The 15,043-nt window shown below is 43.3% G+C and overlaps 1 protein-coding gene across 1 annotated transcript in view; it reads right to left on the bottom strand.

Annotated features, from left to right (window-relative positions):
• Window positions 1-14,745, bottom strand: part of LOC308302055 (putative carboxypeptidase X1) — a 31,566-nt gene extending 16,821 nt beyond the window's left edge. The window contains exons 1-6 of the mRNA XM_080746230.1: window positions 14,321-14,745; window positions 7,667-7,776; window positions 6,795-6,934; window positions 6,292-6,376; window positions 6,013-6,175; window positions 2,225-2,316 (exon numbers count right to left, since the gene is read on the bottom strand). Coding sequence (XP_080602356.1) covers window positions 2,225-2,316; window positions 6,013-6,175; window positions 6,292-6,376; window positions 6,795-6,934; window positions 7,667-7,776; window positions 14,321-14,741 — 1,011 coding nt within the window. The 5' untranslated portion in view covers window positions 14,742-14,745. The remainder of the gene's footprint in view (window positions 1-2,224; window positions 2,317-6,012; window positions 6,176-6,291; window positions 6,377-6,794; window positions 6,935-7,666; window positions 7,777-14,320) is intronic.
• Between the last annotated feature and the right edge of the window lie 298 nt (window positions 14,746-15,043).

The raw sequence follows: 15,043 nt of genomic DNA on the forward strand, positions 1-15,043 counted from the left end.
TAAAATTATAAATTGCATTATATTTGGCATTTAAAAGACTTGGGAATGAGTGATTTTTTGTATATTTTAGTTTTCCTTTTGGGGATTTGTAGTTGAGTGCTACTTCTGGTTTGACAATTGGATAATTGGGCTCTGGTGGGTGCCGAGATATTCATTCGTGAAACCAGAATGGATTATTTGTTATTTGGGCCCCCATCAGAGCCCAATTGGATATTGGCAATGGGGCACCCACCTAGCCTCGCGTAGCCAGGCTTACTCATCTGCGAAGAGAAAAGCCTGGTTACGTCCATAGGCTGATACGGCATAGAACGGTGCTACTTCCGCCGGGAGAATTTCACCTGAAGTTGTCTTTTTTCGACTAATCACAGTGCGGTGTTGCTGAAAATCTATTCAGCGCAGAAACAGTTTCTGTTCTCCCTCACGCCTTCGTCCTTTCTGCTCGGAGTGCTCGCACAGTAAGCAGCAAACATGGATTCAACCAACTTTACACGTTTTTTCTACTAAACGTTTACGTTTCTACTAAAAAGCGAGTTAACTTACGAGCTGGTCAATGGAGCTATGTTTTGTTTCACCGGGGAATGTAAACAGACTGCAACGCATGACGTAACTTCCGTTAACCGCAGCACTTCCGCAACTTCCGGTGTCTACAGGTTCATGCCATTCACATTGCGTCACCAGAGCCCAAATGTTGGTAAACCCGAAAAGGTTCAAGGTATAAATCAAAAGCTGACATTCTATTGAAATAAATGACAGGTGATTGACTCCTGTCAGACAGTGGTAGCAGAGTCACCTGCTGTAGTCTGGTAGTCAAATTCATGGGGGTGTAACGATATAGTAACTAAATCGAAAAATCGATTTTACTTTGCAATGATCTACTATATCGTTTGCAAAAGCCAAATATCGTACCGTTTTGGCTTTGTATCGTATTGTATCTTTTTTAAAATGCGGTAATCGGTATCGAATCGTTTTGCAGTGCAAACAATTGATTGTATGGAAACTAAGTATTTGTGCCTTGTATTTGGCAATTTTAAGAGGGAAAATGAAAAAGAGCGGTCTAATATCCTTTCCATTCCATATAGCTACTCTTGGTCTATCGATAAATGTGTGTAATCTCGGTGTTCATGTCAAGGTGGGTTTGTCCACATGTGTTGAAATATAATGTCCATGTATTTGCTAGATAATCACAGCGTTTACTTCCATAATAATAGATTTTTTTTACCTGTTTGACATAGATTTAATTTCTTTGCTAAATAGTTACTATATCGATTTTAAATCATTGAATCGAATCGTATCGTCTCGCCATGAATGAACCAGTATCGTTCATGTATCGTATCGTTAACCATGTATCGTGAATGATGCGTATCGTATCGTTGTTAAAATGTATCGTTACACCCCTACAAATTCACCATAGTCTCTCCAAACAGCCCTGTGGTGGTAATATAATATTTGTTCTCTGGTGAGTCTGAGACCACAGGAAGTGGGCCCACTGACCACATGGTGTACACATCCTAGACTCACTGCAAACACACAGTCACGGATGGTCACACATATTATTATTTCTACACTATTGGATGAAAGCTGAGAGTTCAGAGAGTAAATTAACTGGAAACATACGGTTGTGATGTGGCAGGCCACTGTCTATAATCTGTGTATTATTTTGCCATGCTATGGTACTGTCTGTTAAATTATCTTGCCTTCATCATATGGTCGCATTGGTCGGTCTCCTTACAAAAACTACCTTCTCCAGACTGACTATCTTTATAGACATATACACCATGAACGAAACCATCACCATCACTGAAATCATCTTCATCATGATTATTGCATCGTTATCACTAGGGCTGTCACAATTACGACATTTCACATGACGATTGTCACTCAAATAATTGCGATTAACGATTTAATTGTGTTTTTGTTGTTGATAATTACATTTCTGTTTGGCTTTTAGGCTTTGAAGTTGCACATGGCAGATATGACACATAACCTAAATATACAAAGAAATTACTGACCTATTTGACAACTTTATACTTAAAAAAAGAACATTGGTGAGCTTGTAGATCGGCTATTTCCACTTTTTTTTTCTTAATATAAGAACATTTTTCAACATGGAAACGATTATGACGATTATGAAAAATAATCGCGATTATGTCAAATAATCGCGATTAGACGATTATGTAATAATTGTGACAGCCCTAGTTATCACTGTGATAATGTGTCCCTTTGCCTTTCTCATCTCCTTGTAGTTGTGGTGTCTGAAGTCCAGTTTGTCTCTGGATCCAGCAGGTTCAGTCTGCCAGGCATTGATATTGTTGGGATCTGAAGGATGGTGCAGAAAGAATGGAAACAGTTGACACAATAATACCATTATGTCCCAGCTGTCAAACCTAAAAATCTATGTCAGGGGTCTTCAACAGGGGGTCCGGGACCCCTAGGGGTCCTCAGAGTTACTATAGGGGGTCCCCGGTCCTCCAAATCTTTGTGTGATAGAAACCTTTTTTTCTCCTCTTTTATATGAACCCTAGTGTCCTTACTCTGAGAACTTAAGACAGAAATAGCAGATCTACAAGCTCAGAACGCCTCGCGCTGCGAGGCATTGTGAGCTTGTAGATCGGCTATATATAAGAGCGACTAATTACAGAGTGAAAGGTCAAGTTTATTAAGTATTGGCAGTTCAAGTGGTTAAATACGGTATCTGAAAACACAAATTGATATGAATCCATAATACACTGATGATTGTGCTGTCAAACAATGAAACTATACGGAATCTCTGAAAAGGTTGTGGGGGTCCCTGCTGCATCTCTCTCTCTCAACTAAGGGGTCCTTGGCCTGAAAACGTTGAAGACCCCTGATCTATGTCCATAGGTCTCTATTAATAATGAAAAACAAATTTTGCCTTGGAAAAGCACACCATAAATGCTGTTATGTGTAAATCATGTTACCTATGGTCATAGCTTTGAAGTTCACTAAACTAGAATGACATGCTAGTGGGGAATAGTGTAAAACAATAATGAGCTGACAAGTGTCAATAGCAGTTACATATGAATTGATTTTTTTTTATTATTTTTTTTCAGTTTCTCATATTATGCAAGATGATATATGATGAGGTACACGTGACATCACTTGATGCAAACATCAAATGAGTAAATTGCTTATTTTCTGTCAATTACACGCCCCATGAAGCCTTGAATTCATGGGGAGTTTGTTCTGTTTTTGTCGGCCGATAATTTGATGAACGGGTCATCGGTCAGTAGGAGACTCCAAGGAGACTCTTTGAGCCGGTCTTCATTACAAAGGGAAGAATCTCATGTTCCGTGCAGCGCCCATAAGTACACTGCAAGGAGGAGCAGCTCACATTATGATGGTCACTATGCAGCGCCCATAAGTACACTGCAAGGAGGAGCAGCTCACATTATGATGGTCACTATGCAGTGCCCATAAGTACACTGCAAGGAGGAGCAGTTCATATTATGATGGCCACTATGCAGTGCCCATAAGTACACTGCAAGGAGGAGCAGCTCACATTATGATGGCCACTATGCAGTGCCCATAAGTACACTGCAAGGAGGAGCAGTTCATATTATGATGGTCACTATGCAGTGCCCATAAGTACACTGCAAGGAGGAGCAGTTCATATTATGATGGTCACTATGCAGTGCCCATAAGTACACTGCAAGGAGGAGCAGCTCACATTATGATGGCCACTATGCAGTGCCCATAAGTACACTGCAAGGAGGAGCAGTTCATATTATGATGGCCACTATGCAGTGCCCATAAGTACACTGCAAGGAGGAGCAGTTCATATTATGATGGCCACTATGCAGTGCCCATAAGTACACTGCAAGGAGGAGCAGTTCATATTATGATGGCCACTATGCAGTGCCCATAAGTACACTGCAAGGAGGAGCAGTTCACATTATGATGGTCACTATGCAGTGCCCATAAGTACACTGCAAGGAGGAGCAGTTCACATTATGATGGCCACTATGCAGTGCCCATAAGTACACTGCAAGGAGGAGCAGTTCATATTATGATGGTCTCTATGCAGTGCCCATAAGTACACTGCAAGGAGGAGCAGCTCACATTATGATGGTCTCTATGCAGTGCCCATAAGTACACTGCAAGGAGGAGCAGTTCATATTATGATGGTCACTATGCAGTGCCCATAAGTACACTGCAAGGAGGAGCAGTTCACATTATGATGGCCACTATGCAGTGCCCATAAGTACACTGCAAGGAGGAGCAGTTCATATTATGATGGCCACTATGCAGTGCCCATAAGTACACTGCAAGGAGGAGCAGCTCACATTATGATGGCCACTATGCAGTGCCCATAAGTACACTGCAAGGAGGAGCAGTTCATATTATGATGGCCACTATGCAGTGCCCATAAGTACACTGCAAGGAGGAGCAGCTCACATTATGATGGCCACTATGCAGTGCCCATAAGTACACTGCAAGGAGGAGCAGTTCATATTATGATGGCCACTATGCAGTGCCCATAAGTACACTGCAAGGAGGAGCAGTTCATATTATGATGGCCACTATGCAGTGCCCATAAGTACACTGCAAGGAGGAGCAGTTCACATTATGATGGCCACTATGCAGTGCCCATAAGTACACTGCAAGGAGGAGCAGTTCATATTATGATGGCCACTATGCAGTGCCCATAAGTACACTGCAAGGAGGAGCAGTTCATATTATGATGGCCACTATGCAGTGCCCATAAGTACACTGCAAGGAGGAGCAGTTCATATTATGATGGCCACTATGCAGTGCCCATAAGTACACTGCAAGGAGGAGCAGTTCACATTATGATGGTCACTATGCAGTGCCCATAAGTACACTGCAAGGAGGAGCAGCTCACATTATGATGGTCACTATGCAGTGCCCATAAGTACACTACAAGGAGGAGCAGCTCACATTATGATGGTCACTATGCAGTGCCCATAAGTACACTGCAAGGAGGAGCAGTTCACATTATGATGGCCACTATGCAGTGCCCATAAGTACACTGCAAGGAGGAGCAGTTCACATTATGATGGTCACTATGCAGTGCCCATAAGTACACTGCAAGGAGGAGCAGCTCACATTATGATGGCCACTATGCAGTGCCCATAAGTACACTGCAAGGAGGAGCAGTTCATATTATGATGGCCACTATGCAGTGCCCATAAGTACACTGCAAGGAGGAGCAGCTCACATTATGATGGCCACTATGCAGTGCCCATAAGTACACTGCAAGGAGGAGCAGTTCATATTATGATGGCCACTATGCAGTGCCCATAAGTACACTGCAAGGAGGAGCAGCTCACATTATGATGGTCACTATGCAGTGCCCATAAGTACACTGCAAGGAGGAGCAGTTCATATTATGATGGCCACTATGCAGTGCCCATAAGTACACTGCAAGGAGGAGCAGCTCACATTATGATGGTCACTATGCAGTGCCCATAAGTACACTGCAAGGAGGAGCAGCTCACATTATGATGGTCACTATGCAGTGCCCATAAGTACACTGCAAGGAGGAGCAGTTCACATTATGATGGCCACTATGCAGTGCCCATAAGTACACTGCAAGGAGGAGCAGTTCATATTATGATGGTCACTATGCAGTGCCCATAAGTACACTGCAAGGAGGAGCAGCTCACATTATGATGGCCACTATGCAGTGCCCATAAGTACACTGCAAGGAGGAGCAGTTCATATTATGATGGCCACTATGCAGTGCCCATAAGTACACTGCAAGGAGGAGCAGCTCACATTATGATGGCCACTATGCAGTGCCCATAAGTACACTGCAAGGAGGAGCAGTTCATATTATGATGGCCACTATGCAGTGCCCATAAGTACACTGCAAGGAGGAGCAGCTCACATTATGATGGTCACTATGCAGTGCCCATAAGTACACTGCAAGGAGGAGCAGTTCATATTATGATGGCCACTATGCAGTGCCCATAAGTACACTGCAAGGAGGAGCAGCTCACATTATGATGGTCTCTATGCAGTGCCTACCTGGGAGGGCACAGCCCAGCAACTCAGCTCTGAGACAAATGCTGCCGTCAGTTCCATTCTCGTACCACGTCTGGGGGTTGATACGGATGTAGCGCGCCACCATGGATGATGCGTTGAAAAGAGCCAGCACAGGAGTCTCTGGGTCCTGGTTCCCCTCAAATACCTGATACATAGTCACAACATGCTATCATTTTACAAAGCACTAGGAGGGTTCAAGTCGACAGGTTAATAATTTGTTCGCAAATTGTAGGTCACAATAACATTATGAAGACAACTCACTGCCTCTTTGGTCCCGTTCATACAAGGCTTCCAGACCAAGGAATCATTGCTGAATTGGACTTTGTAAGAATGCACCAGGTCCCAGCTGAGTGTTGAAAACATTTACAAACAGACACAAGTAAATACATTTGATACTGTAGTTAGAAAGGATTTTATAAAATGAAACATTTTAGATATTCACCAACTAACAATATATCTCTGCTGTCTGGCCGAAACCTCCTAACTCCAAAATGTTCATTTTCGGGAAAATGAGCTCAAATGGAGTTAGGAGCTTTTGTCCCAGCACTTTTTACTACTTTCCATTGGTTCACTATTATTTTAACCAACCCTCAGATGTAAAGAGTGTTCAATAGCCCTGATTTATGCCAAAAAAATCCCCAGTTAAAATGTGATTATTTTGGGGGTCGCGGCCTGATAAGGTTGAGAACCACTGCTTTAGAAGACTACTGTAGGTCCCTAATTTTACACTTCTATTATTATAATATTATACAATGCATTCTGACCTCCAGATGGAGCTGCGTCCCTGCAGGATGACCCCAGTGAAGCGTGTGGGTCTCAGGGCGTCCACCTCCAACCACTGCTGCTTATCTCTGTGCTGAGCGCACCAGGCTCCGTCGTAGATGTCACCGTCATGGATCCCAGACTACACACAGACAACCACACACACATGCACACACACACGTATTGAAGCAATGAGCCACACAAGGCATGTGGTTACCTGGTATTTTATAACAGCTGAGAGGCGTGGTGAGACACGAGGCGAAGCCAAGTGTCTCCAAACCTCTCAGCCATTATAAAATACCAGGTAACCACATGCCTCGCGTGGCTTATTGCTTTTCTAAAACGGTTACAATATGGCAACATGAAAAACCATAGACATGTACCAATTAAGTTCTATTTCACTAATAATTCATTAAAAGGTCTGCAAGAAAGTAGTTCCCACCTACAAGAAACAGCTTTTTTGCCAACAACACAGGTGCAGATAATTGGTGCACTGTGGAACACTGTGGAAAGAAATAATGCACCTGGGTTTGATATAAACTGATTCAAGGTGTGGATTATAGTCTCATATACCACAGCAATTAAAGGGAAACCAGACAATCAGAATCAAGGAATGGAACTAGTCGTTTTAGAAATAAGGAACAAGCCGAGACACTAAACAGAGTTCCTGGCCAACAAATCAATGTGCGTGTCATCACTGCCATGTAGCTTTCATAGCTGTCATTTTATTCAAACTGACCATAACCATTATTTACTTCATTATTGTTTTTAGAAAAAACCTCTGTCTTTGTGTAAATAATGTCTTATTCCAGTTGCATGAGCATCAGGATGGAACAATGATGTTTCTTTGGATACTTGGTGGCTGCATGGTCACCTGGATGTGAAGTCGACCTCTGTGGGGTCCCAGGCCTCTGCGTTGGTGGGAAGACGCCTTCAGCTGCGTGTCTTTCACCTTCAGAGACTCCAGACCCAGAGGAGGACATTCTGGCAGGCAGGGATGCCAGGAAGCCGTTATCAGCACACACAATTTAGGCATTTGGCACAGAGCGACTTACACCGCCTGATTTGTACTTGGTTGCATGTTGGTGTCTGACTGTGACTGAAAATAATTGAGACCTTTTTTTTTTATCCAGCAAGGGAAATTCAGTTTCAGCTTCACCCTGCTGAGTGCTGCCCACAGAGGAGCCCGGCGGGCGAGCAGTTTGTGTTTTCTTTAAAGTGTCTTGCTCAGGGACACATTGCTGGACATGCCTGGCATGGGAATTTAACCTGGGACAACCGGGGCCTCTGGCATCCCAGGCGGGATCTCTAACCATTCAGCTATGGCTGCAAAATAGTGTACAAAGAAAAGTACAAAATAGATAAACTACAAACTCACAATGTGCTGTGAGTTTGCAGATCTGTGCTGACTGAGACACAATGTGCGACCAAGTATAAATCCAGCTTTAAAATGTGTAATCTAATGTCAGAGTAAGTGGCATGAAGCATAAACAACAGAGTAAATGGCATGTAAATAGTGAGTGTCTGAAAACGGGGCATAATATGCTATGCTAAAAACATTCCTACGATTTGTAGAAAAGAACAGTCTATCTTACCATAAAAAAAACTATATGTGATGAAGTAACCAACATACTCTGCATAGTTTAAATATCTATCAAAATAGGCAACAAGATGTGATGTGACACAAATCAAATAGACTCAAATGTGCAGTGAATACACAATCACAGATGTGCACAAGTTGCAAATATGTGCTTGTGAAAACATACATACATAAAGTATGTGCAAAAGGCATACATGTGACATTTGCAAGCATACTGTAGGTGCGGGCAAGCACAGACTCACACAGTCACACACACAGTCACAGTCTCACACACACACACACACACACGCACACACACACGCACGCACGCACGCACACACACACACACACACACACACACACACACACACACACACACACACACACACACACAGTAAGAGAAAGCAGCGTGGCGAGAACAGGTTTTGGTAAGGGGGTGGGGGATGGGAAGAAGAAGAAGACATTGAAGAAGAATAATGTCATGTGTAAAGGAGGGAGAGAGAGAGAGAGAGAGAGAGAGAGAGAGAGAGAGAGAGAGAGAGAGAGAGAGATACATTGTATACTAAGAAGTACTGCAAGATTTCCTCCAACTTGCCTCAGTTTTCACTACACCCGGTGTGAATAGACAGATAAAACTGTCACTGTCTGTCGGCAGAGCTCAGCTTGATTTGCTCTCATGTCTCTCCAAACACGGGCTCATCCTGCCAGCTGCTTTTATTGTTACCCCCGAAGACCCCAAAATCTAAATTAATTGTGTGTTCAGTCAGTGAAGACATGAAAGAGTGCAATTTATCTATATCTATTATGACTTCAATATAAATTTGGCTGTATTTCAGGAGCAAATAATGTAGAATTTTCAAATACTTTCACCGGTTCACAAAGTGTTTCCCACAACTGTATAGTATCCAAATTCTATGAAAGGTAACAAAAATAAATGCTTTGCCTTGTAAGGCTTTAGGATCCCAGCTGAGCTGACTGTGATTCAGCAGAACATAGTTCCACTCCAAAGTATGGTTCTAAGGCTTTGCTTAGCCAAACTACAAAAGTAAAAATGTCCAAAGCCCGTCCAAAGACACAAGTTGGCATCATGCCATGATGATGATTGTTGTATCCTTTAATAATTTACTGTGCATGTATGGGTGTCTGTCTGTCTGTGCGTGTAATATATCTGTCCAAGCTAATTGACTGAAGCCATACACTCAATGGGGCTTTGCCTTTCCTCTCACACACCAAACAAGTCTCTCTCTATAGGATGTCATTACTCCATCACTGACAGATACAAAAAAGTACACGTGCACACATGATATCTGCCTAAAGGGTTAGGTCTTTTCCCCAGCTGACCAGGCTGCATCTTATGGCAATATGTTATTGCGACCGTAGGTCGCAAGTTCACGAAAACCGGCACATCTTGTCCGCGTATCACTGTCTGAAGGTCACGCCTGACACTGTGGTTCCCCTGACACATCACTGTGACATCACAGGTGATATCACAGGAGACATCACCTATGTAAAAGTCCATATATGGGTATTCCCCAGGATCCCTTTTATGCCCATATATGAAGATCCCTGATGTCATCGATATACATCACTGGCCAGATGGCCAAGACATGGCCCATATCTGTGTGGTTGGTTCAGATAGGGATCTCCATGTATGGGCATAAAAGGGATTGTATGTTGTGATGTCATGGGAACCACATCTCTAACATGATCCCTTTTATGCCCATATATGGAGATCCCTGATGTCATCAATATTAAGCCCATATCTAACAGGACTTCATATGGGAATGCCCATATATGGAGGAAGACAGACCATATTTGTGTGGCTGGTTCAGACAGGGATCTCCATGTATGGGTACCAGGGGTCTCCATATATGGGTAACTGGTCCAATATAAGTCACTGGCCAAGAATTGGCACCACCTCGCCCTTAGCCCTACAGTATACTTATAGTTGAGGCTGACTACAGACTTGATGTTGTGTTACAGTTGGCAGAGCTGACTACAAGAAAATTCTGAAATTCTGAGCCTTTAATGACTGTCAAATGGGCAACTGATCTGCTATTTTCCGAATTAGGAGAACACTGTCTTTAACATGGAATTTCATGCAAAGCGGTTTAGGTCCAAAATGGTTATTATTTACTTGGTTGTAAAGTGGAGGAAATGTTATCCAGTGTGAGGTCACTAGAGACCTCTCTCTCCATCCTAGTAGTACTCCCACTGGGCCGATCTACTCGCTACACTGACCTTTTCTTCTACACTACATTTCTGCCTTTGGTATACACAGCTCCTACTCTAGTGCACGACTGCCCCAGAGTGTGCGTAGTTACACAGACACACACAGCATCTGAACTCTTCATTCCAGCTCTGCTTGGAGAATCTGAGAGATGAGCGTGGGCTTCTGGATTCCAGGGGATATAAAGGTTCAAGGGTCAGGAGGGAAACAAACAGTTGAAGAAACTAACACCCTCCCTAAACCACACGATCTCTGTCAGCGTCTGTGTGTGGGAGAATGTGTGTGTTTGGACATAGCTATTAAGTAGTGTCTGAGAAAGGAAAAAGAGAGCGGGATAATATAAGGAACAATGGGGAGAGAAGGGAGGGGGATTGGGTTGAGAGATGAGCAGGAAATGCTGAATGTTGGTTAGACCAGAGTTTCTCAAACTTTCAAATTTCAATGTCTCCCCTTAAAGGAGACATCCAGACCAAAACACATATAGGGTTAAATCTGCCTTTTATGATCATACCCCTTCATACCTGCTTTAGTCCATTGTTTTCATAGCTGCCCCTGTTGCTAGATTTCGGCTGCCCCTGTTGCTAGATTTCTCAGGCTCTCTCATAACTAACACAGTGGATTGTCCTTAGGCTAGTGCGGTTATTTCTTTAGCTTCAAAGTTAGTATTTTTTGATTGGATTGTGTTTACACAACGTCCTGAGACCAACCAAACCGCTGTTTTGACCTCACAGGCACCCTTACTTGTCAAACGGCTTCTGCTCTGCACCAGAGCAGGGAGAGGAGAGGCTAGAAAGGGAGGGGAGGGAGGGGTCTGTTTGACAAGTAAGGGTGCCTGTGAGGTCAAAAAAGCGGTTTGGTTTGTCTCAGGACGTTGAGTAACCACAATCCAATCAAAAAATACTAACTTTGAAGCTAAAGAAATAACCGCAGTAGCCTAAGGACAATCCACTGTGTTAGTTATGAGAGAGCCCGCCAAATCTAGCAACAGGGGCAGCCGAAATCTAGCAACAGGGGCAGCTATGAAAAAAATCGACTAAAGCAGGTATGAAGGGGTATGATAAAAGGCAGATTTAACCCTATATGTGTTTTGGTCTGGATGTCTCCTTTAACTCTGACAGTGTACAAATGAAACCAAATGAACCCGCTAGGGTTCATTTGGTTCCATTTGTACACTGTCAGAGTTACAGACTTGTATGGGTCAATTTAGACCCCCATAAAGGAACGCACAGAGTCCCTGGAATCCACTTTGAGGAACACTGGGTTAGAATACTCAAGAACCTATGGAAAAGCAGGGAATGTAATCTTTTCCCAGCATTGCTTGGAGTGGGGTTATGATCCAACAATGGTTAAAAGTTTTACCACACAGAAATATGCTTTCTGGCAAACTTACCATTTTGCAAAAGGAATAGGCATTAAGCAGGTGACTTGCATATTGACATTAGCAAATTAGCACATTGCTTGTTTAGGTATTTTGTCTACAGTACAGTACGTTTGCTCTATATACAGAGTATGACTTTTTGCATAGGCAAGGGAACAGCCACATCACTTGGTGAATCCCATCGACAGACTTTGGTCAGAATAGCTTCTTGAAAAGCTTTTATGGTTTGTTTTGCCTTTTTTGGGGGCCAGATGGGCTGTGTTTGACACACAAGATAATCAGAGTATTTGAAAGTCGAGTTGCACAAGTTCTTGTGACTGACGACTTTTACAGAACTATCTGACTTGTGGCAAAATAGCACCCCCAAGATGGTGGTTAACACCATGAGTTATACAAAATAACAATTTTCTTTTTTTTTAATACATTTTTATCCCACATTTCTAACCCATTTTTTTCACCCAGTGCCAATTGCCTATGTAATCCTGGGCTCTGCTCTCCCTCTGCCGCGCCTGGGGAGACAACGGACTGACCTCATGCTTCCTTCTATGCACGAGGAGTCCAAGTTGCTTCTTTTCACCTGACAGTGGAGATTACCCTGGTATGGACGTAGCGTGTGGAAGGAACACGTTATTCCAACCAGTTCCTTTCTCCTCCATCAGGCGCCCCGGCTGGCCAGGGGGGGGGGGGGGGGGGGGCATTATTGAGACCAGGATTACTGCATGTTTTTGTGAGGGTATCAACCCTAGGAGACACGGGGAGAACATGCAAACTCCACACAGAAAAAGGCCCTATCGCCAACCCCAACTAGGGTGTGGGCGCTGATGACACGGAGGGAGGAACACGCCGCCAGTGCCCACATCGCCCCCTGGCTGGAATCGAACCCAGGACCTTCTAGCTGTGAGGCGAAGCGCTAACCACTGCACCACTGTGCCCCCTGACAAAATAACTCTTTAAGGTAAAACCAACACCATAGGGAACCGTGGTCTGATCAGCATACCGTATATAGGCTTCCAGGGCTAATCCCCATACATACGTGTCACTGTGTCCGTGGATATTGACTGGCGCACACTGTGTTTGACTTTAGGTTTGGTTTTCTTAACAACCTTGGGTTTAACCTCGGTAGGTGGCTTCTTGGGGAGGACTTTGGGCTTCTTCGGAACAGGCTTGTGCTTCTTTGCTACCAGAATGCTTCTGATGGCTCTCCTTGCTATGAAAATGCACAGCATTTTAGGCTCTCCCGGCAACATCATTAAGGTGTTCTAATTTGCAGGGGTTTAACTGCATAATTCTGATGTATGTAGCTGACAAGAGTCCATACAGTAGAATAAACTCAATAGCCATGCCAGCTTGTTATGGAAATTTTTGTCATGGACATTATTACAGCATTATAGCCTAGGTCTGTAACTCTGAGTGTACAAATGGAACCATTCCATTTGTACACTCTCAGAGTTATGGAGGTCCTTACCTTGAGAACCACTAGTAGGCCTCCTAGTCCATTATGTGCCAAACATGTCATAGTAAATCAGTCAGGGTCATACATATTCTGAAGAAAACCTGGAGATTTGACATTCAGTAATTGGGTCTTGTGATCAAAATAATAACATGTCATTAGCCTATAATGTTATGTAACAACTAAATCTAGAATTTGCCATGGACAAGTGTTGCCACTTGACACACTTTGTCTGTGTACATGATGACCCCTGACCTAATGTTAAACATAGTCAATAATAGTCAATAGCTCCAAATGTTACTCTTTGTTTCCAGTGGTAGGGCTACCCTGGCCCAGGTGTTTCCCATCAAATAACTCAGGGGTAAAGCACTTCACCATACCACCGGATACAATGAATGTGGAGAACACACACACACACACACACACACACACACACACACACACACACACACATACACACACAGAAGGAACAGACTGTAACAGTGGAGTGAGGGGTTCCGAAAGGAGCTAGACCAGTGGTGTAAAGTAACTAAGTACAAATGTACAATTACTGTACTTGAGTACAATTTTGAGTAGGCCTACAAAACTTTGCTTATACTTTTATTTTGTAGATTTTGATTATTATAACAAACAAAACTTAGGCTACATTTTTTAAATTGAAATTTGACATTCTGCATAAGTAGGTCTACATTTAGCAATTCGAACGTTTACTTGTAACAGAGTATTTCTACGTTCAGTATTGATACTTTCATTTAAGTAACAAATATGAGTAGCCTAATTTTTCCACCACTGTCTGCTGTCAAAATACATTTGTGAATGAATGTAAATTGTTTCCCTAAAATTGGGCTAGCCTATTCCGCGAAAGAAAGGATGCATATACAACCCGCTTACCTAATTCTAAGGGCCCTTCCTCTTCATCTAAAACACGTTGCTCCACCGTCTTATCATGTCCTTCATTCAGATCTTCGGTGTGGAACCGAGCGCTGCCAGCTGTGGCTCTGGGTCGTCGGGGGGTGGTAGTTGTTATGGGCTTGCTGGTGGTCGTCGATGGAAATCGTGTTGTGGGTTGGTGGTGGACAGTAGTGGATTCAGCAGTTTCCCGTGTAGAATTAAGGCTGATGATGATCGTTGGAATCACTGTGGCAGAAGAACTTCGTGGAGTCACTGTTGAGTTTGAATCCAATGCAGATGCGGTTGTGTTCTCGACTGTTGACCTTGCTGAAATAAGTATTAATGATGCACATAAAGTTAAGAACACGGAGAGGCGCACAAGTCCTGCCATGCTGACTGTTCCCATGCAGAAACTTCTCATGAACCCAAAACCCAGCCTCAGCAGCCTGTCGCTGCAGTTCTGCCCCTACAAAGCAGGGGGGGAACGGTCATCCAAGTGACCTCTACATCCCATAATCATCATCACCAGTCAGACATAGGCTACAGTAGTAAAACTTTTAAGGGAACTAGAAAATGGTTCTTTCTTGAAATAATCGGAGATGAGTTTACTTTTGTTAACCCTGGGAAGAAAATTGATCCGTACGATCATTATTAATGCGGTGCGGTAAATAGTCAATTGCGACATCTTGTGGTTGCTACAAGACAGTTCAACTGGGGGCAAGG

The sequence above is a fragment of the Nannobrachium achirus genome, assembly GCF_963921795.1.
Source record: "Nannobrachium achirus genome assembly, chromosome: 17".
In the NCBI taxonomy this organism is placed as follows: Eukaryota; Metazoa; Chordata; class Actinopteri; order Myctophiformes; family Myctophidae; genus Nannobrachium; species Nannobrachium achirus.